The 26,972-nt window shown below is 37.4% G+C and overlaps 1 protein-coding gene across 3 annotated transcripts in view; it reads right to left on the bottom strand.

Moving 5' to 3' along the window:
* Positions 1-10,360: 10,360 nt before the first annotated feature.
* Positions 10,361-26,972, bottom strand: part of CSRNP3 (cysteine and serine rich nuclear protein 3) — a 109,018-nt gene continuing 92,406 nt past the window's right edge. For all 3 annotated transcript variants that reach the window (XM_065670530.1, XM_065670529.1, XM_065670528.1), the window contains 3 exons: positions 25,543-25,802; positions 19,297-19,593; positions 10,361-17,387 (listed from right to left, as the gene is read on the bottom strand). In XM_065670530.1, the coding sequence (XP_065526602.1) occupies positions 16,344-17,387; positions 19,297-19,593; positions 25,543-25,802 (1,601 nt within the window). In that variant the 3' untranslated portion in view covers positions 10,361-16,343. The remainder of the gene's footprint in view (positions 17,388-19,296; positions 19,594-25,542; positions 25,803-26,972) is intronic.

Genomic DNA, 26,972 nt, shown 5'->3' on the forward strand with positions numbered 1-26,972 from the left:
ACAGTGGAAAGTTGAGCAATGAGATCAAGCCTAGTTAGATGCAGCTATTAACAGTATTTAAGGAGATGCTTAGTATTTTCTTTAAGTGCTATACTCGTAAGAGGAGGGAGATTAAGGAAGAAGCCATGGCTGCCAAAAAGAAAGAAAATTCCAATTTTTAGTTTGTCCTTTTCTCCTGGTAAATAAATAATATCAATACATACAAACACTAATATATCTGTAGAGTTGGGTAAGTGAATGGACAGATATTGTTTTGGGTTTTTTTTTTTGTTTTTTTTTTTATTTCTAATGTGGGGAGGAAGACTGTCTTTGATCAATTTAACATCATCTGATTGAGTTTCTGAAGAAAAGCAAGAAGAAATCCTTTCAGTAGTTTCAAGTCGTCTGAAAGGCAAGTGAATAAACAAGAACCAGCAAGAATTTGTCAGAAGTATTAACTTTAAGGTTTCTCTTTTCTTGGCTTGATAATCATGCCTTTGAGCCACATCTTGGCTTCTGAAAGGCTTTTGGTGACACCTGTGAGAATATCCTATGAGGATACATGACTTAAAGTAACTTGCTATGTATGTTGTGAACATAAGTTGCTAAAAAGGCTGTACTAAGAAAGGTTATTCATGCCACTGTGAAACTGGAAGACTGTATCAAATGGCCTTGCACCAAGATCTGCCTCTGTCTGCTGATAAATATTTACGTAATTCAGTATTGGAATACAAAGTATTCTTGCTACTTTTGCAGATCATACCAATATAGAAAAGGCAACAAATGCTCTTGACAAACTGGAGGAGTTGAGGAAAAATAAGATGCAGGTCAATGAAAATATTGTTCAAATATAGAAAGAGGATGGGAGATTACAGAGGTAGCAGCTGTGCTGTGTTGACCCCCAGGTATGAAATGGAAACAGAGTGTTTAAGGAACTGTTCTAGAAAACAAGGTATTTAGCACAACTATTTAGAATGGCTTGAGTTCTTTTAATTCCTAGTTTGTCATCTTTAAGTATCATTTCTTCTGACAAACTTGTCAGGGTTTTTTTACAAACTTGTCAGGTTGGAATTTGCATACATGAAATATCATTTGTCTGCTCACTACCAGGTTGTCTGGGTTTTTTTGTTTTGTTTTTGTTTGGTTTGGTTTTTTTTTTTCTCTAGAGGTACCATTCCAAACCAGGATAGAATTTAAACTGTAAGGAAACAAATGTCCTGTTGCACATGGCGGTAGGAATTTTTTTATGAGCAGTGATACACGAGCTCCACTTTAACTTTTTGTTGGGTTTTTTTTCTTTTTGGTAATTTAAGACTGTATTATAGCAGGCAGCAGTATATAAGTATTTAAATTGGATGTAAGGAGGAAGTTATTTCCTGTTAGGGTGGTGAGACACTGGAATGGGTTGCCCAGGGAGGTTGTGAGTGCTCCACCCCGGCGGTGTTCAAGGCCAGGTTGGATGAAGCCTTGTGTGGGATCGTTTAGTGTGAGGTGTCCCTGCCCATGGCAGGGGAGTTGGAACTAGATGATCTTGAGGTCCCTTCCAACCCTAACTATTCTATGATTCTATATATACTTGTGACTGTTTTCTGAAAAAATTAGATATAGCAGTGTATCTATATTGTATATATATACACACAATAACTATATATATATATATACACACACAATAACTAGGTCACCTACTTATTGTATTTTGTGTTCACTTCTAGCTATGGAAAGGAAAAAACATTCTGTGACTTAAAATTGTCTTTAGGACTTTAATTTCTTGACTTTTCTGGCCTAACATAGGTCAATAGTCCAAAATTCATAATACACGAACATGGTGGGGTTTTTACTAATTTTACTAGAGTTTTGCTATTTTTGCAAGCACTTTTTTGATACATGTTTACTATCTGTTCTTTATGAGTGACATTTTGGTCTGTATTTTTGCAGTACTTGGTACAACAGCAACTTAGTCTTACCTGGACTCCCTTATACCTACCAGAAAAGAGGTAAGCAGAGTAAAGTATTGACTTTTTTTGTTCTATTCTGTCCGGAGACCTGAAACTTCTGTGTCTACATTAAGGACTGTGCTTTCAAATATGCACCTATACATATATATAGAATCATGGAATAGTTAGGGTTGGAAAGGACCTCAAGATCATCTAGTTCCAACTCCCCTGCCATGGGCAGGGACACCTCACACTAAACCATCCCACACAAGGCTTCATCCAACCTGGCCTTGAACACTGACAGGGATGGAGCACTCACAACCTCCCTGGGCAACCCATTCCAGTGCCTCACCACCCTAAAAGGAAAGAATTTCTTCCTTATATCCAATCTAAACTTCCCCTGTTTAAGTTTTAACCCGTTACCCCTTGTCCTGTCACTACAGTCCCTAATGAATAGTCTATCCCCAGCATCCCTATAGGCCCCCTTCAGGTACTGGAAGGCTGCTATGAGGTCCCCACGCAGCCTTCTCTTCTCTAGGCTGAACAGCCCCAACTTTCTCAGCCTGTCTTCATACGGGAGGTGCTCCAGTCCCCTGATCATCCTCATGGCCCTCCTCTGGACTTGTTCCAGCAGTTCCATGTCCTTTTTATGTTGAGGACACCAGAACTGCACACAATACTCCAGGTGAGGTCTCACGAGAGCAGAGTAGAGGGGCAGGATCACCTCCTTCGACCTGCTGGTCACGCTCCTTTTGATACAGCCCAGGATACAGTTGGCTTTCTGGGCTGCGAGCGCACACTGCCGGCTCATGTTCATTGTATAGGTAGATATAATACAATTTTAGAAGAACAATAATCTTTTCTGATTTTATGTATCTGATCAAGATTATAATATCAGATTGAGATGTTGGGGGCTTGATTTCAGTGACTGAGTTGTCAGAAGTATAGCCAGTTGTTTGAACTTCTTGTGCATGGATCTCCTTTGAGATTGTACTTTCTACCATATATTTCAAGGAAGGGACATGTAGTGTTTTTTTGTGTGTTTTAATATATCTCCTTAATTTTTCAAGTAGGGATTTAATTGCTAAAACATTCTCTCCAAAACTGCACTTGTGTCAATAGGGCAATAATATTCCAAGTAGTAGTTTAATATGATGATATTTAAAAAACCCCGATTTTTATTTAAAAGCTTTTCTGCATTCTAAACATTAACCCTTCACTTTAGGTTGCCCCCTTTAAAAGTTTTAGAAAAGCAAAGTCTATTTATAAAGGTAAATCTACAACATCTGATTCTGTCTTTTATAATGTAAATGTTAGCTTGACTTTGTAAGTAACAACTTTAGCATGTTTTGCTCAGTTTCTCCCAGTCTGAGGGACACATTAATACAAGTTTACTATTTTTTTTTTAAGGAAGAAAAAACCTTTCAAAAGTAGGGCTGGAAACAAGAAGACAAAAAGAAGAACAGAATAGGAAGGAGGTAGGTGGATGGGGGAAGAGCTGTATTGCAAATACCACTGACTAGACTGTGTTCTGTCTAGACTGCCCCTTCGTTTTTCTGGGGGGAATGGGTACACTGATTTAAAACTCTTCAGCATTCTATACAGTGACTACACTACTTGTGTTCCTGGGTTCAGCAAACAAAAAGAAAATCCCTTAAAAAGCAAACGTCATACTTCTGCCCAACCTTCTTTCCCATGAAATAATTTTACATGATAGAGATTCTGGTTGATCTCTTTTGTGTGGGAAATTGCATTTAGAAGTGGTTTAGAATCAGATCAACATTATATTCACACTGAAAAGCTAGGAAGTAACAATTCACCTCTTTGTGCAAAATAAAAAATAGAAATGGCGCATTTTCTGACAAGAACTGTATCTGTTACATAGGCTAGAGGAGTGTCAGGAATAAAAAAAGCTTGTGGGGAAGGAATAAGAATTGTTTAATTAATAATGTTTATGTTACTAAAGTGTGGTGGGAAGAATATTGTCAGGAACAGCGCCCACACAGGAAATGTATGTGGACACTTAGAAGAACTCCAGTGTTAGAATCATAGTGTTGTTTATGTTTCTTAATGATGACTTTCACCAACGTTCACTGAACTGATTCTTTTCCAGTGCCTCAGTGCTGCCTAGATGGTATAGGTCTGGAAAGTGTGTATGCTTTCTTTTCCACTTGGCTGAACCTTCTGTACTTCAGACTTGCACTGCTGTCAGAAAAAAGATGACTGGTTGACAATGGGCATACAATCAGAGAAATCATCACATGCCTTGTGACTGATAACTCCTCAATTGACAGGCTGCTAGCTACTGTGTCTGTTGCCAAGGAAGACAATTGTAGATTTTTTTTGTCACTTGTTGGTATAATTGCTTCTGAAAGCTGCCCAGTAAAATAACATTTGTCCACATATATTAGCTTCCATCTAAATAAAAAATCTTTACTTTAGTATTAACCCTAAATTTGATGTTATGTAATTTCTATGAGATAGATAGTAAGATTTGTAATTTAACAGGGGATAGCAGTTCATAATGGCACAGCATACTTACCTAAAAAGTTGAATTGAGCTACTATTCCAGGGCCAGGAAACATTCACTGAACATACTTGCCTGACTGTTAATCCTAGAGCTCCTGTATATTTTCAAAAGGGACTGGAATATGTAATGAGGGAGGAAAAAGGAATAAGGGAAAGCAAGCTAGCAAGCTCAGGGCAAATCAAGGCTGCTACCTCCCTGTCTAGGTAACTGGAAATTAAGAGCTGAAGGCCACCTATTGACTTATTCAAGGCCTGTGGTTAAAGTGCAGACTTGCAGTGTTTTTGCTGGCTGTGGGACAAAAACTGGTTTCTGTGGGTTGGCTTGGCCTGCCTAAAAGCTGGACTTCTGCTTTAGCTCTGCCAGGAGCAAAGCCTAATTGCTGGCAGCAACTAGGAGCAAGGAAGATGAGGTTTGGGGAAAAATGGAGCCATGCAATGGCCAAGAGAGATGAGGGGCAGCCTGTGTCTTTAATATGAAAGGGAAGGAAAATGCAGAGGTGTAGCCAAAAGAGTAATGTACAGCAGCTCCAGTGTACATTCCAAATACTTGCTTGAGACTGGAGTCAAAGGCCCAAGGGAAATGCTAGAAAAAACAGAACAAAAAATAGAGCAAAAAATGCTTTTTGCATAGTGATTTCCAGTATAAGTGGAAGATCTCTTTTGCAAAGACTGGTGGAAACCAAAGTGGGTTCTGCACTCTGTCAACATAGTGCATTTTGTGATGTGCATATAAAACTAAGCCATACAAACAAGAGCTCATGCAAGATAAATCTCCTTTTAGTGTCAGAAACCAATAGATATTTGTTGTATAATCCAAAATGCACTTTAGTAATTATGTAATAGAGAAAAATTCATTTATTGTTAAAGTCCAGGGTGCTATATCACCATACCTCAGCCAGCTTAAAAAGCAGTTGAATTTTCCCTTGGGCTAGATTCCACCTTGTAGCATGTCAACCTCCTTCTAAGACTCCTTTCTGTCTTGGCAGTAGGGAATTTCTGCTAAAATGGCTATTGAAAACATTAACTTTGTTTCTTCAGCAAATATCTTCATTTGTCCTCCAGACATCATGGTCACAGTTCACATTGAAACATGTAAATCATAAGCTCTGCTCTAAGCTAACAAATCAAATTTAAGAGGTTGGATTTTTTGGGTTTGTTTGGTTTTTTGGTGGTGGTGTTTTTTTTTTTTTTGTTTGTTTTGTGTGTGTGTGTTTTGTGGTTGTGGGGTTTTCTTGTTTTTTGGTGTGGTTTTTTTTATGCTGGATTACATATCTAAGAACCAACTAAAACCTCTTCAAGTGCATCACATTATCTAGAGCTCTTCTGCATGATGTTAACGTTCACCCAAGTAGCATGCTGAAAATCAGTTTGTTGCAGGAGGCTCTCTGGCTCTCTTTTTAAGCTGCTTTTCTTACTGCCTTTTTTAATCTGCTGCACTTTCAGCAATGTTATTATGCTCTTTCCCCATGGAGGGGAAAAAAGAAGTACTATTACATATACAGCATGTAAAGAATTGTACATCAATCAGCTATGTAAACTACTGAGGGTTACCAGTAAAGCCAGCGTTAACTGTTAACCTCCATCTCATCATGCTCTCTTATACATCCAGGAGAGTAATGACAAGTGCTGAAGAAGGCTTGCTTTCAGGCAAGGACAGCTCAGCCTTACTCCCAACAGGACAAAGCAGGTCCTAAATGTTCTGTGGCTTCAGGGCCTCTGCGGCAGCTCCTGCCCATGAACAAGAGGCCCTGCTTGTTCGTGGCTCTACCTGGTTATGGCCCCATTAACTGCAGTGGTACTTTGCCAGCTCACCGTACCTGAGGATTTTGTTTTGGTACCTTCAGAGAAATTGCTGATTTACACTAGTGTGAGTATAGGATTACAGGAGTACTTATTAACAGATCAACTTATAACTGAACCTTAGTATTAAGTCTTCTTACTTCTGAATTGGCATCCTGACGTCTTGAATTATAGAACACTAATGTTGAAAGTTGTTGTACAAAGTTTTTGCCTTCAGCATGGCTTAGCAAGCCCTGGAGCAGCGTTGCTAACCATAGTTCACAGCAAGGAAAAAGCAGTCTTGATAGCAGCTGTTAACCTATTCCATTCTTTGTACCTCCTAACAAATGAAAAACAAATGCTACCTTGAGTCCTGTGACCACTTTTTTTACACTCTAGAGAACAAGGTCTGATCTTTATCAGGCTTTGTAAATACATATATTTTAGCCATATGTAATTTCTCAGTAATGCATACTTAGGGACAACTTACCTTTTACAAATGTACAGCTTACCTTTACTAAATATCAGAATAAAAAGATGAGACCTGTGATTGTTAGGTATTTTCATAACAAATCAGTGTTGATCAGCAGTTTTCAAAATAATTACACAGTTGTCCTGAAATGTATCAGTACTCTATATGCCGTTACAGCTACTGAAATGATTTGTTGTATAAAATTACTGCAAATTGTCCACCAGAGAGAGCTGTTGCAAAATTTATTCCAACAGCTGTTGAAAACGATTGTCATCAACTTATAACCAAAATTATTAAATACACCGTGATAGGTGCAGCTCAATCATGTAGTTTATTCCATTGGCCACAGAAAAGTGTAGGCAGTAGCATCACTAAAGGGCAACAGATACACCTAACAAAGCATTTCTGTTAATTTCTTGAATATGTTTATGCTGATTAAATAATAAAAAATAGTAAGAAAACAAACCAAAACCAAACCAAAACTGTTTCTCCTCATGCTGTCAGACTATGAGGAACGGGAGAAACGCTTGCGCTTTCCGAGTGTCTTCAGAGGCTCTACAGGCCTGGGTGAGGAGGTGCAGTATTGATTCCGGCTCTGTTAGATGAAAGGAATGTCTCATGACTGTGTAGTAGAAATAAGATGCACAATGCACTGGCAGCCATGATGTAACGTAGAAACCTGTTTTACTTCATTGCAAACAAATGGACAATATATATTGTACAATATATAATAAAAATACAGCCGATACAAGTGCCACTAATTAACAAAGAAACTAATGTTTAAGACTTAAAAATGCTCATTTTTGTAATATATACACTGCAGTAATAAGCCACAATAAATACATCAAATTCCATATCATTCATAATAAATACTGAAAATATAAATACAGAATAGTAATACAGTTAATTTGAATAAATTATTACAACATAAGGTCTAGGTTAAGTTCTGTTGAATATTATTGTAGCTTATATTACCCTTTGGCATCTTTGATGTTACAACTTGTTAAAAAAAAATGAAAAGGAACTTAAGGAAATGTGTAGTTCATGAAGCTTAAAATTATTTCCATGTACATTTTAAGATGAACTTTCTTTCCCTTTGCTTCTTAACAGTTTATAAGCAGCAGTCCAATTAAATATGTTGCTTTACTGTTAGATCTCCATAATTTTAGTATGCAAGATCATCTGTAATGGCAAATGTTAAGTACTTTCAACATAATTACTTTTCTTAAAAAATTAGTGAAGTTAGAAGTAATGTACAAATTTCAAACAAATCACTGCAATTACACCACAGTTTTACTGGTCTCATCTGAATGGATTACACGTCTGAAAGACTGTCAACTTTTGAATCCAACATGCTTCTGAATCCATCATGTGGTGTATTATTTACCACTTGTCAACAAAAATTTCAAAAACAATTTTATATTCTTATGGGAAAAAATATATAGACAGAGAGCGATGAACCTCCTAAAAGACACGGCTGGACTAGACAGTGCAAATGTTATGTACTTTGTTAAAACAATGAAAATACTTTAAACATTAAAAAAAAAAAAAAAAAAGGAAGAAATGTTGGTTTTGTTTGTGTTTTTACCACAATTGCTGTATGTCTTAACTGTAGATGGAAACAACTCAAAATAACCAATTGCCATGTCTTATGTTAACAGGTATTAATCAGTACATTTGTATTAATAATTTTATGTGTAAAAGGTTATTACATCAGAACGTAATTTAACTTAAAAGATCAGCTTTACTAAGACAGTATTACAGGCTGAGGCTCTTAGGAACAGATTTGTAATCTACAGATTTTAACTATTTTTGCACTGTTAAATGTCTAAGGTTTATTTTACATCAAACACTTTTTTAACATGTTTCACAAACTACACTTCAGACGCATTTCCATAGAAGTGCCTACAGTCAGTCAATTAAAAGAAGGGCCCAGTTGCTAAGCATTGTTTACACGGGTGTTGTTATGTGAGAACCGAAGTGGTGGTATTTGTGTGAAATGGTTTGAAAAAACCAGCATGCTTGCTTCTGGTTTTGTTTTAAGAGAACCAGCTGCCAGTGCACACAATGATGCAATCCTTTCAATAAGCTGAAAACTCCTGCTCAATCTGTGTATCAGAGACTCACAAATGGATGGCTGGTTCTTTACAGTGATTTCCCAGTACCCTAGCAAGGTATTAGATGCTATAATGTACTAAGTCTCATTTGAAAATCCCAAGCTAAAACTCTAAGAAGAACATCTACTTCTTTTTTGCTTTTTAGTGTCTTTTTTTATCTGAGAAAGGGGTTATATTAGAAGTATGTGCCTGGGAGTAGATATATATAAAATAAAATGATATTGAATGTGACTTCTCAGTTGACACAGGCAAATAAAAGACATGGTAGCAATGCTTCTAGGGTGTTGCTTTGCTTTATGGTTTTTACCCCATGCTTTTGGATAATAAAGTCTTTAATTTTGCCTGTATAAAGCTGGTATGGAAAGATGACACTTTGTGTTTGCACTGAGTTCGTTTTTGTTTTAAAACACATTAAATAACAAAATTACTATTACAATCTATGGCCAAGCTTGTAGGGGACATGCACATACTTTTCCATCCTTGCTCTGCAGATATCTTAATTTCCTTTTTCCTTCTTTTTTCCCCCATATATAATGTTTTCTTTTGTCCTCTAGAAGAATAAAATTGTCCTCACCAATCTACCTCTTGCTTTCAGCCTTCTTTTCCTCTAAATTGCCCTTTCTCATCCTTCCCTTACTCACTCCAGGGTGTATCCACCCATGCCTCAAGACAAAGGATTATGTTGATCCTCATCTTAGTACAATGGTGTTCCTTTATCTTCCACCATTTTTCCTGTCCATTGAGAAAAGCTAATCCAGTCTTCATAGCCTGTTAGAAAAGTGCACATTTGCAGGCAAACATACATACGAGGCCAACTTTTTTTGACTTGGTTCTATTTGACATTAATTCATAAAATACCTTAGTAAAGTGTCACCGCTAAGATTCAAATTAAGATAATTGAGTAAATACATGATGTTTGCCTTCTCTTTTTTTAATGCCCTTGCCCCAGCTTTGGATGAAGGACTATGATCTTTTCAACTGAGAAGCAGCAGTACAGAGCATCATGAACATGGCTCTCCAGTCACTTGGGACCTTCTGTGTAGCAGGTATCATCCTAACTTTTAAGGACTATACAGCAGTAGAACAATACACATTTTAACTTTTTAAGATTTAACTCACTTCTGTTTTATAAAAGGGTGGGTTTAATTTATTATATCTTAAATTGGAAAAAGAAAAATTGTAACAGTAGTTTGAAGGAAACTTTTTGTTCTCCTAAATGATGTTTTTCTGCTTCTAATAATCCTGGATTTTCATCCTGTACTGGGTTGTGCTGTATCATGAATGACATTCTTCCCCTGGATCTACAGGCCCCAGGAGACAAGGATCTCCTAGCACATGTTTGCAGCCAGGCGGGGGGGTTTCCTTCCTGTTTGTTTGTGTATATGGAAAGGGAGAGTCTACTGACACACACACACCCCCGCCCCCCCTCCAGTGGAATTGCCCCATCATGCCTCTCATATTCAGCCAATGGGGGACTATTTTTCACCACAGTTTCAATCTATCTACATACTAATGTAACATAAACCATACATAGCACAGAGGACATGAGAGTTGCTTCATGTTCCATTTTAATAAAAAGCCTTACTGTTCAACAGACTTTTGCCAAACACTAAGATTAAGGGAGGAAGGAATTCAAAAGAAAAGACTAAAGCTGCAAAACAGATATTTCATGAATTGGATGTTCTTATAAAAGTAAAATTCTTGGTATCAGCTATTAGGGGTAGCAGAAAGTTCTCAAGGATAACTTTCCTCCTTATATGAAAACAATACTCTGGCATGTTTATTAGCAACAAAATTAAAAGCTGCCTCTGATGAGTGGAAAGAGACAGTAAACAAGAAGCACTTACAAAGAACTTGAGCCTGTGCTCACTCAGATCTCTTTACAACTAAATTGCACTTGTTCATCACTTCAACGCTTGTGCTTTGGATTTCACACTTCTGGAGAAAATGGACAATTAATACTTTGCATATGGACAGTAATTACAGAGAACAGCAAAACTAAAGATTAAAAAAATTGGGAACATTGAAAAAGCAAATACTGAGATATTTTTTTTTTATACCAAAGAACATGTTAATGAACTAGACTCTGTTTTGAAAATAACAGTAGCTTTCTACCATTTTAAAAAAATAGTAATCAGATTTTGTACTTTAGAAATAAATTCTATAGAATATATTCTCTGAGTTAATTCTAGTTTTTTGAAGTATTTTACAAATGTTCTGCAACTATAATAAAAGTAGATGACAGAATTACTCTTTAGCCTCAGTGGGAAGGCGCAACACCCCAAAACACTTAGGGACTTGACTTACCATATTGTCCTCTCTTGTCCCTGTTCCTAACTGCTTCAGAAAATTAAGCAACTGGCACAGTGAACATGAGCTTATACAACTCATGGGAGCTGCTTATTTATCAAATGCTTTTTGAAACAATAACTTGTGTCTCTCTTGCTTTTGCTCTGAATAAGGGCACGTGCTTTGCTACAGAACCAGCAGCCTACACAAGGAGTTTCACTGAGAGAGGTCAGCCAGCAAAAGACAGCACCATGCAGGGCAATAAGACTGAGTTGCTGCCAACTGTGGTGTTGCAGGTAAACTACAATCTTGCTGCTCAGATGTTAAGCATTCAACAGGTAAATGTATATTCAACACAGCTTCTGCTCTAATTTTCACTATGAAATTTATCGTTGAATTTTTGCTTGTTCACCCTGTCCATGGAAAAGGGAGCTTGCTTTTGCTGCTTCACATTAGTAATAAAATTTCTAGTCACTTCTGAGCTGGGTTGGGCTTTATTGGGCAAGTGACTCAGTCTGCAGTACAAAAATTTAGTTATGCCAAAAAGGAGGAAAAATGTATTTTGCCAGTTGTGTAGAATTAATATTTCATCAATCACAGTATCGCCAAGTACCTTATAAACCAGAACAAAGGGAATGGAAGTGACACAGCAGGACAAAGGCAAAACCAGCAGAACCCAGGTCTCCTCTCTCTGAGCCTAACACTCTCTATCCAGTATATCACATTTCTATCAGAGTCAGGAACATCTGAAATAAGAAAAAACATCACATCCTATTTTGCATACAAATGTATGTATAGTCTGTAACAAACCAGCTGTGTTTTGTGAAGATATCTTCCTGACGGTGAGGCAGGGAATGCTTACATGATCAGTTTGATAGCGCGTTTACTGAAATGCAACACCCAGATAAGATTAGAAACTGGATCTGGATCAGTTAGCAATCATCTAGTGAGTAACGCTACCGTGAATACTACATCCATTTCTGCAGAATTTACACAAAAGGCAGGATTGCGTTGTTGACTGACTCAATTAACTATCAGTGAGGAGGCTGAACTCTATCTATAGCAAGCGGTGGTTGTTATCATAGTGTAATCAATGGTCTTAAATAAATGTCAACTGAAATTATGTTTCACTAGCAGGAACTTATGTAAATGAATAACAGTAAAACTACAAATCTGGAACCTTCTGATCTAAATGGCATACAGCTCATCAAAGGATTATTAGAATTATTTTTTTTTTTTTAAAGGGTTGGTGAAGAAATATTAGAAACTTCTACTGACCAGCTTTTAATTTATTAAAGGATGTTCCAGGGCATGAGTTACAACTCTTAGGAAACAATTACAATTGTTGCAGTTTTGTCGGAGAAATTCTAATTTCACATCTAACCTTAGTTAAAGTTTTATATATAAATTTTAGCAATGCATTTTTTCCAAGAGAGGTAAATTTCACATTATATGCAAAAAAGCCATCCAGTTTTAGGTGCTGTTCAGAGATATCCTGTGTGAAAATTCTGTTGTAATTTAACAGAGGAAAGTGCTTTTATAGGGATCATTTTTCTGAACTAGGTACTGTAATCGTAAACTATCTACTGATTTACTACCTTGCTTCTCAGGAGTGATTAGCAGTAGCCAGATGTGTTGGAAATACAGCTGATACAACTACCAGTAAACATTTCCACAAATTATATACTGTGTGAATACAGAAGCAGATACTGCTGTTTGTCATTTCTAACAATACTTTTATCACACAGAAATAAGCTTACCCAAAATGAAAGGCCTCATCAATATGAATATTAACCAACTGGGAAATGGAACACATCATATATTACTATACACTAGCTCAGAAAATAACATTACAACATTTCCCATCTCATGATTTATTTTTTCTTATCTGAAGGGTACTTCCTTATCTTCTTCTAAATAAAACATCAAAGCCTAATCAAGGGCTGATTACACTCTCACTTATTTCTACAGCCTACTCTAGATTTCACAAATTAGCCTGTTCTGGTCAAGGCTGTGACTCTTGTTTTTTCACTCTAGTCAAATTATACATGCTAGAAAAGGCCTTAGCTTTGTTATTTGCTGATACAGAATTGGCTGGGGAACAGGCTATGCCTGTATGAAAACAAGAGGTTTCTACTGGTTTTGGATTTGGTTGTTTTTGTTCTGGGTTTGTTTTCACCTCAGCATGAGTTTACTCCATTAGAAGGCTTGTTGATATTATTAGTATAGCTACCACAAAATCTCCATTAATTATAAACAGATTTGACTTTGTAACTTGTTGCAAAAACTAAACAAGGTTTGGTTGCTTTGTATCTCGAGATCAAAAAACATCAGGTCAGATCAAAAAGAAGGTATTACATTATCACCAGGTAGTTAAGACTCTTTTTTCAACATAAATCTTTATTCTGCACATTTTACTTTGTGAGTCCCAGGAATGAGCTGCTTTAAACGAGGGAAAATAGTGTAGCACAAGTTCTTTACATACTCACTGCCTTCTCTACCCTATCTATTACAAGCTACTGCTTGTTATCCAATGGGGCAAGCTTTAGAGAATTTAGCTGTAGTCACCCCTGCTGCCTGGATGGCACAGAACAAACTGCTGAGTGCTTTGAAGTGTATACAGATGCAAATTTAAGGAGGCCTGGGCTCTGAAGCAGGTGCCAATGGAAATATTAAATAACTATCATCTCAGTATTTTAAAGCTTGCTGAGATGTATTTTATTAAGTTAATCACTGACTGTGCTCGCTAATATTATTAAAGATATTTTTCATGTGAAAGAGCAGGGGAAAGAAAATAATTTCTTATTGCTCAGTAAGGGGGTGAATAACAAAACAAAATATTTCATGTAACTTTCCCCTGAGAGAAATACCCTGGTAAAAGTGTGCATGATCCTCCAACACACTCTGAGGTTAAAAAGCTGCTACTTATTCACAGCTACTGTCCCAGCTCAAGAAAAAATGGACTTGTGCTTTTGGTGCTGGTGTTGAGTGAGAGTGCCAGATTTAAGCGTACTATTAATGCGAGATGCCTAGATACACAGAGACTTGCTGCATTTGCCCATAGACTATCTTGAGCAGAATAATATTATTATTAGATGTAGAACTAACAAGCTTTTCTTTAAAAATGAAGATGGGTATTTGCTGTGTGGAACTGGAGAATACATGTGCTTACCTGGCTACTCAACCGTTACAGAAAGAGACCATAGTTTCCTTAAAGGGGAACTGAGGCTAAGGAATTGCTGAGCCAAATAACCAACACGCCTGCACTTTCCTAGGAGATGGAATACATTGCAAGTGTGAAATCCAATCCCTAGAGAACTAGGACTCTTCAATGCAGTTCATATAAAACATGTAGGACTTCTTGCGGAAACAAGTACATAAAGAAACTGTCCCAGCTACTACATGGAGTAAAAATATTTTGCTAATTTAGCATAAAAATGAGAAATCATTTTGCCCAGATTTCATATAAAAACAATTAAGTCAGCTTATTTTTTTAAAACGCATATTTTAAGTCTGGCAGTTTTCTACTGGAGTACTGTACATGGTGTTTTAAAGAGCTTTTAACCAGAAGAGTCACTGTTACAGAGCTAAAATTTACACTGTGCTTACATGCATACTGTTAACCATATAGAATTGACACAGATAAAAACTAAGACGCTGATCCTTATTTTGACAAACTAGACAGGTCTACATTGCAACCCACTTGATGTGTAATAAATAAATTTTCAGTATTAGAAGAACAAAAAATTTAAAATAAATAGATTTTGAAACCAAAATAAGGCAGTGCAGAATTATTGTGTAGAGAAAAGTATGTTTCTATACCTCTTTTTTCTAGAGGAAAGCAAAGTTGCTTAATAGATTAAAGGCTGAGATACTGTAGGTATTTTAATTCGCATTCAATTTAAAAACAAATGGAGTACAGGGTAAGGGATATCCCACCATGACGCACATGCTATTCTGCTTGCAAACTTTAGCAAATATAAAATTTTTGAAGCTATTTTTCTTCACTGAATCGACTGGTTCTTAATTAGACCAAATGATTCTGTAAATCTGAGATACAATTAGAAGTCCACAAAAGCCAGTCTCGTTTCATAAAAACTGCTAATAAACATTTATGAAATCTAGACACTTCACACTTTTTTTTTCCATGCTTCATTTAAATTCTGACCAGCAAGAACCTGCTTTTACAAATTGCCTACTGACACATTCATAAACTGGCTTGGGAAAAAAGTATGGATTTTGTCACAATGAATTTTAAGATCTTACATACACCTCAGAGTCTGGAGCTACGGCATTTCTCCAGAATAGTTCACAGTTCCCGCAGTTAATACAGTACTGCAAAATGGCACTAAAGTGCATAAATAGCTGAATGTTTGTTGAGCTAAAAGGTGCTGTGCAAGCTGAAGCTACTGCTTTGCCTTTACATAAAAGATCATTTTTCTTTGGGGAGGGGGTCTTAGTTCTGGAATGCCACTGATTTTAATTTAAATGGAGGATTGTCTACCTTTCATCTTTCTAGAAGATATAAAACACCCCCTTTTCTGACTCTTCTGTTTTGCAAGTATAGCAAATAAGAAAATGGTACACTCTAAAAATGCGCTTCAAAATAATTCACCAGAAATGGTATTTGAGAAAATTAAAAAAACAAAATGGAAGAATACAAGGTACTCCAGATGAAGAGTGGACATGCTCTTTGTAACTAGCTATGGATCTTCTGCTCAAATGAACATGCTGTTCATTTTTCTCAAAACATGAGTACTAAACTACCATAAATAAAATACATACAGTACAGAACAATTAAAACTTTTTTGTACAGTAGTTACTTTTACATTAAACTTACCATCTTTTCAGATATGTTGAAAATTAGGACTCTAAACATGATTTCTTCAAACTATCATTTTTAACAATCTTGCACAGGCCCGACAATCAAAAACATGAAGCTTTGATTCAGATAGCTTGGCAGGTTTCACATACTTTGATAGGTAGGCTACTTTGAGATATGTTGGGTGTGTTTTTACTTACGTGTTTTATTTTTATCAAAAGACAGTTTGATTATTCTTATTTAAATCTTTACATGAACTGGTTTTGTGCAATATCACTGCCAGTGTAGCTTGAGAAAACAAAATGTGTCTGGAGCATTGACTGTAGTCCAAGTGTTGTCTACCTCTTAAAAAAGTAAGATTCCAGGAAATCCAGCGTGAGTGCACTTTGATACAGGAAGTCAGTCCTAGAATAAATTTAATATTAAACAGGTAACGTTTCTACCACTGGTGATTTGATGCACTCTTCGTGCAGTCTGCTCTTTTCTGGGAGGTTTAATGAATTCTCAGCAGGGTGCTCCTGTACACGACTGTCGCCATTCAGAGCTGAAACAAACCCATCTTGAGACGGACCTTTCAAGTATGAGTGAAATTCCACTTGAGGGTGACTTGGCCTATGCTCAGTGTATAAACTGTTACAGGGAGCACTGCTATCACCTTCAGAAGATGAGCAGCAAACAATCACTGAGGGGTTTGCAGAAGGGTAGTGAGGGCTGCTAAAAGTTTCCTCTGATTGCCGTGTGTAGTCAACAAACTGTTCTGAAGTCATGTTGTAAGGCACCAGAGAAAGACTACCGTTCTTGACAGCATCCCTTTCTGAGTAAGTCTCACTGATCTGGTTAGCAGTGCCAGCAACGTGGTTCTCTATTTGGTAATACAGATTTGAAGAGTTAGTATAGTATGAGGCATTTTTAGAGTGGTTTTCATGCACAGCAGTTCCATCAGAGTAGCAAAGGACAGAAGGAAGAGGCACCATATCAGCATGGGAGCCCATACTTTCTACAAAATCATCTGCTTTTTCTTCCTCCTCATCTTCCTCCTCATCTTCCTCTTCCTCTTCATCATCATCTGATTCACTAGGGGCTAAACTCTGTGTGCTAGAATCTGTAACTCCACTACAAAAGCTACTCCCATCTTCCTCTTCCTCCTCTTCCCCTGGGCAGTCCAAGTCCTCGGCTGACTGAGAATGCATAACCACAGCCGGAGGTTCAGTTTCAATCTCAAAATTTTCTGCAATTGAATATTCAACTGGATGGGGTCCTGGACTCATAGAGCTAGTGTGTGCACTTATCTCACTGTGGCAGCCATTTAGTGTCGGAACTTGCTGCTCTCTATTTTTCTCCAATTCAAGTTTCATTATTGTGTGCAAAAAGTGAGTCCGTACACGGATAGGGTTAAATTCAATTCTACCTGCTGTATTGCTACAGCCTTCTTTAGTGCAACCGCATGGAAAAGACATACGATCCACCTTGTGAAAAAAAGAATACACATTAACAATATGCAGCATAAGCCTGGTGATGTGACAGAACCTAGACAGCCTACAGAAGTACAATATGGTACAAAATAGTGTCCTCAACATAAAAAGGACATGGAACTGTTGAACAAATCCAGAGGAGGGCCACGAGGATGATCAGGGGACTGGAGCACCTCCCAAACGAAGACAGGCTGAGAAAGTTGGGGCTGTTCAGCCTGGAGAAGAGAAGGCTGCGTGGAGACCTCATAGCAGCCTTCCAGTATCTGAAGGGGGCCTATAGGGATGCTGGGGATAGACTATTCATTAGGGACTGTAGTGACAGGACAAGGGGTAACGGGTTAAAACTTAAACAGGGGAAGTTTAGATTGGATATAAGGAAGAAATTCTTTCCTTTTAGGGTGGTGAGGCACTGGAATGGGTTGCCCAGGGAGGTTGTGAGTGCTCCATCCCTGTCAGTGTTCAAGGCCAGGTTGGATGAAGCCTTGTGTGGGATGGTTTAGTGTGAGGTGTCCCTGCCCATGGCAGGGGGGTTGGAACTGGATGATCTTGAGGCCCTTTCCAACCCTAACTATTCTATGATTCTATAATCGTGAAGTGGGATTCACCTCAAGACATGCTTGTAAGCACAGTTGAAGCTAACAATAATTCAGAGGAGTTAGCCCTGGAATTCAGCAGTACCCATAGGAACAGCAACTGACACATACATGCAGCAGTGTTGCAGAATAAGAAAAATATGTTTCTGTTCCACAGGTGAAAGCATTATACTGTGGAACAAAAAAAATAGGTAGCTTTTCTATTTATGGATCTGCTACCCCTTTACTTCACGTTGTCTTCAAATCCTGGCAAAAGCATTGCCAGAAAGCATCTTAAAATATGGTAAAAATCATGGAAAATAGAAACCTATTGAAAGAAAATGAATTATATATAAAAAACTTTATGAAATTGGCAATAGGGACACCTGACCACAGCAAGTAGGAATAAAAGCTGAAGTATATTTTACAAGATATTCCAGTCAATTGCAGAGGTAATATTGCAAGTTCAACAGACTGTGGGCAGAACTTCTATATCTCTTAATATCCAGCTTAAATTCCTAAAAATGTGTCCGAATCCACATTCTGGATGGTTTGGTTACATAGTTTGAGGTCTATGATTTTCATTTACATTGTAATACCCAAACATCAAATATGAATGCAGAGGAAAGCCATATAACGCAATCTAGTAAATCTTCCTCACATGTGTGAGGAACAGGAACAGCAAAGAGAGCGTATTATTTAAAATGGCAGAGAAAGTTTAGCTTGGATTTAAGAGAAGATGAAAAATGCATTCGGGGACATTCCTTTAAGGACATTCACAGCTGTACATAGGATACTATGTACAGTACAACATGCTTTTTCAGCCCGCAGAGGAAAAACTACCTGCTATATTAGCAGATGTATTTTTCATTGCCTACATGCAAATTTATCATGCAGCCATTTTAAGCATCATGCATGTTAAATAAAGTGTCATTTATTGTTTCTCATTGAGTTTGGACTATAATTCACATTTGGGAAGTATGTGAATTGTCTCTAAAATGAAAGGTAATATCCCTTCTTAAGCCTGCAGGCTATCGATTCTTCTGTTGCCTGCAGTTGCCTATTTAGATAAAGGCCAAAGAGCAATATGAGGAGCAGGATATTTGTATAAGAACAAAAAAAAAAAAAAACAAACCCAAACCCTGAACAATGTATGTGCCTAAATCAATCATAAAATAAAGAAGTTTAAGGAGATTGTTGGTATTGCACATTATATACTTATAAAGCTAGGTCTAAAATAGCTGGTTTAACATCCACAAGTGTTATTGTCTAATAATTAACATGCACACCTACCCAGCCCCTTGACAGTTAAATAAGATAGAGACATTTACCTGACATTTTATGCCTGCAAGACTGCAAGTGCAAGTTTCTGGATCACAGAACACACGGCAGTCACAGCCACAATCCTCTCTGGACAGTCGGATGGCCCGCAGCTCGTGTTTTTCTTCTACATCAATCTTCTTCACTCCAGAAGCTCTCAGCAATGCCCTTCGCTTTTTTGTTGGCAGAGGTTGTAGAAAGAAGTACTCATCTACTTCAGTGTTGTCTAAATCAATGTCATCATCAGAAATGTCATCCAGCGTCAGCGTATTAGCTTCCTCAGATTCCACTGTACCATTCTTTGTCATCTGTTGCATAGAACAATTTAACAAAGTCCTTTAACTATACTCTCACACATGTGCCATAGATGCAAATAGATGCAAATACATGTAATGCATTATGAATGTGCACAACCGTATGTAAAACAACTACAGGGTTCATAAAAGTTCTTCTGCAGAGAAAATTGCTTGAGAATCAAGAGAATATCAAATGTTAAAGGGCAGACAGATGACATTCACTACAAAAAATATATTTTCTCAGTCTCAGGTTATTCAGATTAAGCATGGTACTACACAGCAAATGTGAAACAAGTGCAGATATTATTTATTCTGTCATATAACAAATCCTTTTTATTATTGTTCTATGAAATAATTCTCCTTAAAATGGAAAAACAAACAAGACCTCCCAGATTCCCAATGTTCTCCTTGCTCTATGTTGATAAGGCTGCTGATTTACACTAGCCAAGCACCTGATCTCCTACTTTTGTGGAGAAAACATGGTGCAACTGTGGGATAATTATACACTGGTGAAGTCTCATCTACCTAAACAGTTTCATCAGGGGCACCACCATGACCTCAGAAAAATAGTCCCAGTGAATGTAATTTGAATGTTTCTTACCTATAGAAAAATAGCCTTCTAATTCTTTCTCTGTTTTGCCTTAATTACTTGCAGAAAGTTTCGGCTTGCCATGTTATCCCAAATAATTTTTTAGGCACCAGTCTTAAATACAGATAAAATAAGGAAGTCATATCTAATATTGCCTGTCTCTTGTGTATTTCAATGCTTAGACATTTAACAATTGTCACTGTAAAGGCACCGCCCACTTTTTCTGCTCCTAAATCCTGTCATCTCCATCTAACTATGCTTTTGTGTGTAAGCAAGCAGTCCTGAATCTTACCCATTTCAGTATTTCTGTTTTGATTATATTCCCAGCTGTTTGATTTTCCCATTAACAGTTTGTCCTTTCCACAATCTTTTGGATTGTAACTGTCATTTATGGCATTACTGAGTTACTTGACAGTGAACTCCTGCTGACTGCTTACTCTTAGTAATTGCAGTTTTATGTTTATAACAACTGTGCAAGCCAATCACAGCAAAAACTCCCAACCAATTATTCCTGACTTATAAAGTCAGGTTAAAAGCGATACTCTTCCCTCTGGAGGAGAAGGGCATCAGTGTCACGACTGGTGGTCCTTACATATGGTGTACATGTATGCATCGCGCTGCACAAAGAAAATTCTCCTGAGAGCAGTAATCATCCCTTCTTAGGAATTCAGCACCATATTTAGTTCATGCAGAGGTGTTCTGCCACTTCCACAACCCTGCTTTATAGGCATTACTGTTTCCTTTGCTTTTCAATGTATTCTCAGTCTTTCTCCATGACTGCTGCCTCTAAGTGCTGCCGTCATTTTATTTCATGTTTCAGTTTCTTTACCATGTTTGTTACCCCTATGACATACAAACCTCTTTATGTGTGTACACTTCTGCCTCTTTCTTCATCTTCAATGCAGCCATTTGCAAAATGTCCTCTCAAACTTCCCTCAGATTGGTTTTTTACTCTATTTTCTATTATTCATTTCCCTTCACAGTGGCTGGAAAGGAGGGGGCAAGAGCTCCCTCACCAAAGCTGTTACCTAATTGGCCTGCCCGGCCCTGGCACAATGGAGAGGTTATTTACAGCAGGTATTTCAATGTTATTAGTTCGGTAAGGTAGGAAAGACAACGTTAGAAGTCATCCTTTTTCTGTATCATCTACTGTGAGAGACAGGTAAATCCACAGAGCCATTAACGCACCTTGAATTAGCTGCCTTTAGCCAGTGGGAGGGAATATTCCGCTGTACATGCAACTCAGCCTGAATGTTCAAATCCAGAATGGCATCATCCTTGGGTTATTTTTATATGTTTTTCTTTTTTTTTTTTTTTGTTAGCTAGGTAATATGTAATAGGAGAATGACCTGCCTAAGAATTCTGAATTCTCTAGTTTTAAATACACAAGGCTCATACCACTCCTTAAGCGGATCGCTGTTATTTAAATGCCTATCAGAATTTAAGTTGGAAAATGGGGAAGAATTTTAATCCCTGTTTCTGTAATTATTTTAGTATTTTATTCAATTAGTATTTAATAAAAATTCAGTTTCAGGGCTCTTACCCATGAGGTGAGTGCTCTAACTGCTCAGCTTACAAAGGCACCTACAGAACCATAACAAACCTCTCATGCATTTCTCCTCCTTCTCCTGCAAATCTTAACTGCTTTGTCACACACATAACAAACGAATTAACGAAATGGAAGATCTGAAGAGTTCTTGAACAAGTTATTGTGTAACTACAGAGGGAGGAAGATTACCAAGACCCATCAAATACATTTTCCAATACAGAACTTTAGGGGAACATTAAGTTCTCTTGATTCTCATAATATTGCTCATCTGAATTAAACTTGATACGTAGATGGGTTAAATTTCTCTCATAAGGCTCAAGGTTAATGTCATAACAACAGAACAGGAAAAGGGCCAATGAATATGTGAAGCCTTTGGGTGAAATTCACTTCAACTGTAAAATGTGAAAAATTCAGGTTAGCACCTTTGCCTGCCCTAGCTGGAAATTATTCCTTACAACTTCCCACAAAGGAAATCAACTCTGTCCATAGACCCAGGAGCCTTAACATCACTAGCATCACACTAATAATTTTCATAGATCTTAATTTGAGGAGACATTATAAATAAGCAATAAGGACTATTCCACCATAAACTCATTATGTTTTCTCAAACGACAATGTATTAAAGCAAAGCCTACCTTGTAGCTCTTCTAGACAAGAAGTCTTTTTACTGTCCAGAATGCCGTTAGATACTTCACACTCTACTGCTGACAAGTGTTTGTTTATGCCACTGTCAGCAATGTTTACACCAAAGTGCTGGTGCTAAATGGCTAAAGTGACTTGATAACGATTTTAAAGTCTTTATCTGCTTTTAATTAAGAGAAGTTTCTTAGTTCTCTCTTCACTTTTAGCATGTAAAACAATAAACTGCACCTATTATGAAGACACAATTTCAATATATTCCTGTATTTCTATTTTGTCTTGACAAATTTTAAATGTTTTTTTAAGTACACTTGATTATTATAATACAGTGCAAAAAACTTACACACCCCCCAAAAAAAAAAAAAAAAAAAAACCAAACCAAAAAACCCCAACCCCCAAACTGAAGCAAAACAAAAACCTGAACAACAGGGAACTGAAATTTAAAACCACAAAGAAAAACCTTTTCAAGCAAACTTTGCCCTACTTCATTTTCTCACTTTCTTTTTGTGAGATGTACAGTCATTCTGATGCAAATCCTGATTACTGCATTTTCATTAAGGATCGTAATTGCTGACATTGTCATTTTAGAATGCTACAGTGCTTTGTTTTCCTGTTAATCCAGAAACCATGTGAATGACCGTGTGGCTCTTCCATCTCTACAATGGGAAATCAGCAAGACCAAGATGTCTTAAGCAAATAAAACAAACTAAGTGCTTTACAATGACTCTTCACTAGTTCAGTGAGTCCTGGATTCAGTCTGGGGAGGGAAAGTAGTTGTTATTTGATTTTTTACCCCAAGTGTAAAACTAGAGATGTAACTGAGCTGAGTTTAATGGACTACTTCAGAAAGGAAGCTTTCTGTTCCCTATTTTTTCATACATGCTGGAGAGTGAAGAGAAATATTTTACACTCGTACAAGATTTAACACTAGTAAGACGTCAACAGTTTTAAGCCAGCCTCAGGATTCTGAAAACCTAAACACAATTTCTCAGTATTTGAATTTAAACTTTGAAGTCAGTGTACCAGTCTCAGTATGTGCTAGTATTGTCACATCAACTGCCGAGATCAATGAAGAAAGAACCCCACCACTCCTGAATTATGTGTAGGGAAAAGGACTTTTATATTTGGTAAAAGGAAGCAATTAAAATTAGGACAGAGAGAGGAAAGCAAATCAGGCTTTCCTTACTTACTGAATACTGATGAAGAAATTTAGCAAGAACTTAACAGTCACAATAAAGATTATCATCCACTTAAACAAGTGACTGGGGAGATGGAAGAACACACTGTATTTGGAAGAGGAGCAGGAAGTAGAGTCCATGTCCCAGAAAAGGGAGTGGGCTGGTGTGAAGTTAATGAAGAAAAGAGATTCATCCCACCCAGGGGGAGACTTACAAAAGCACACAGAGCCGAGCGCTGCTCCATGAAGGCTAAAAGGCTTCATCCAATCTTTAGAAGTAAATAGGATCTGTGATTTTTCTTAATTTACTTTCTAGCTATAAAGGAAAAGCTAAAGATTTGCGTGCCTTACCGTTCTTTACCCACTCCACTGGGACTCCTGGAAGCCATCCAAGGGAACTACACAGAGTTATTGGTTACACTGACAGAGCTCAATTTACACTTGGTGCTCTGAAGATGCTGTGATATGAGATGTTTAGAGGCATAATCTCTTCTAGTAATAAATCACACTCCAGCCTTTGGCTTCCAACCTGTCCAAATATCCATCTTTAATTTGCCTTTATCCTGAGTGGTTTTATGTTTGTTTGTTTTCATTATGACAGTTTACATTTTATGAAGTATTCAAGAATCTATTTAGCTATTCAAATAATAAAAAAACAAACAAAACCCCAAAACCAACCAAACAAAACCCAAAAACCCAACAACCAAACAAAAAAAAAAAAAAAACCCACAAAAAACCTCACAAAACCCCACACCAATTAGGAGACTGAGAAAAGAAAGTAATTACAATAGTAAGAGCCATATACACTTCTTCAGGAGTTCACACACAGAACTCATGAACATGGTTCCTTCTATGGGGAAAATACTGAAAGGCATTTCTTAAACTTGCAGGGTACCTGGGCAACTGCAGTAGTATCTGAAACAGATTTAGAATCACAAAAGGGGTTATGGAGCACAGCAGTTTGGTTACAACTCTAAATATTGTTCACTTAATTACAGGATTCATCTGAAAAAGAGCCTGAAATACATGTAACACAAGTCATTACAGGTTGTCCAGGGGGGTTGTGGAGTCTCCTACACTGGAGATATTCAAGGCCCGCCTGGACAAGTTCCTGTGTGATGTACTGTAGGTTACCCTGCTCTTGCAGGGGGGTTGGACTAGATGATCTTTTTAGGTCCCTTCCAACCCTTGGGATTCTGTGATTCTGTGATTACACAGCAAGTGTTTCATCCACTGCAAAACCGTAACAAACCCAGAAGTTCTGCTACCAGTTTTAAAGGCCCATAAGGGACACTTCCAAGAACACAATCCTCTTCTCTAGTCTCCTCTACTCAAATACAGTTTCTTTCCTCTCCTATGCTACATAAATAAAGAGCTTCAAAACTGTAGCCAAGATTTGTTCTGGCTAAACCGATATAGCCAGTTAATTTGTCTGACATGTTCCTTCTTCAACACAGACATCTGGTGAAGCATTACAAATATGACCATACAAATCAGTACACAGGAAAAATAAGCATTTTTAGTATTACTGTTTGTTACTGTTAGCCAAATTCACTCAAGTTGGCCAAGAAAATAAGCTCTTTCTATACTTAGAATGTTGCCATTCCCTTGTCTAACAGGGCACTGTGCAAAGGCTCAGAAGACTCAGTCTCTCCCTGCCTCTTCCAGACTTCTGCTGGACACCCTATTCAAGGCTAACTTCCACCACTCTCTGCCTCTGTTCTCCTCTGTAGGAAACAGGAAGTAAATAACAATCTCGCTGTAAGGCACTCTGAGACACACATCAATAAGAGCTACAACAGCACTTTGTAATAACTGAACAAAAATAATGTGTTCAGTAAAAATAAAACAAAATTTAAATAAAGAAAAATGCCATTGTTTCAACTGAAAATGGAGGTGACAGAAAGGAAATGGTTTTGTTTAACACACATGTACTGGGGCCATATAGCTCTGTCACTGTTCATTTAAACAAATAAGGCAGGGATCAAAGTCTTGAACAATTTTTACCTTTAATTTTAGAGAATTGAGTTTTTCCTCCCTTAGGTGCTCTCTTAACATCTCTCGGTGAAGCCTCTCCTGTTCCATCGCAAACTCTCCAAGTGTGTATTGGCGCACACTGTTGTGGCGAGTAGACATTCCCAGTGTGCTTCCCCCTTGGCTGGGAACGCTGGTGAATCCTTGCCTTCTCGTGAAGTAATACACAGTAACACAGTTAAAATGGACATTTTTTGCTCTCTTCCGCTTCTCTCTCTTCAGGATTGAAGAAGCTAGAACAGATGGAGATCACAGTATGAGTGATAACTTGCAGTCTTATAGCAAATTCATCACTTGTGTAGCTCCACCTACCTTAGCAATACCTGACTGTACACAATGAAGTTCTGACACGTGCAGTTGAAATAAGGAGATAACATTAGAAATACAATATCTACAAACCTAGAAGCTCTTACCAACTGCTACAATCACAAACACTATTATCCACTATTATCTACTATCCACTATTATCTACTTTAGATCAGAAATTCTTGGCCGAGACTGCTGTTCCACAGCATTATAAACATGTTTTTTCCTTTTACCAAAGAAGAAAACAAATCCCAGGAAAATTAACTTCTTTCACAGTGTCACCTCAAAGATCCAGTGACTTGCTGCTTTTCAAACCCCTGCAAACAAAGCAATGTTATATGTGACAGCAGTGAGGAGAACAACAGACCCAATCTCTCACATGTCTACATACACCGTTACTATTCTGTCGGCAAAGATTAGCTGCAGACATCTGCAACTACATCTTTAAAGCATTGGATCACATTGGCAGAAAAGATTTCTATCTCTTACAATCCAAAATGTTAGAAATTAGTGTTAGAAAAACTATCAAGGTGGTATGTTTAGTGCTTCAGACTGAGAAATTAGTACCATCATCACCACAGAATAATACAGGAACAATCCTGATTAACAATAAGATCCACTTTTTCTTTACTTTCATCCTCTTTCTGCTGCCATCCGCTCAATACACGTTGTGTGTGTATATATTTTATGTGTAGAATTTTGACAAAAAATTAAATCTAATTCTTTTCTGATTCCCCTCACAATCATGCACAGTTTCTCATGAATATAGAAAAAAAGATTTGTTTACAAAGAAATTCCAAATTTTAACTGTTAAATGTTGTCTTTTTTCTCCAGACATTTAGTAACTCCTTCCAACAACGCTGATCTATGGTTTCTCACTAGTAACAGCGACGAGCCTTTAGAGAAGGAAAACGAAAGAGACACAACTGTTAGATAAGAGACACCACTTGATTTTTAAGATGACCAGCCTGATTTATTTGATTTATTGCAAAATAGCAACAGGATGTTGAGAATGTAGATAGGTAAGTCATTACTTTGCAGTTTACAAGCAACAACTGAGCAGGTGTGAATTATCCTTTTACACCTTTAGCAGATGT

This window comes from Lathamus discolor, chromosome 3 (assembly GCF_037157495.1).
Source record: "Lathamus discolor isolate bLatDis1 chromosome 3, bLatDis1.hap1, whole genome shotgun sequence".
In the NCBI taxonomy this organism is placed as follows: domain Eukaryota; kingdom Metazoa; phylum Chordata; class Aves; order Psittaciformes; family Psittacidae; genus Lathamus; species Lathamus discolor.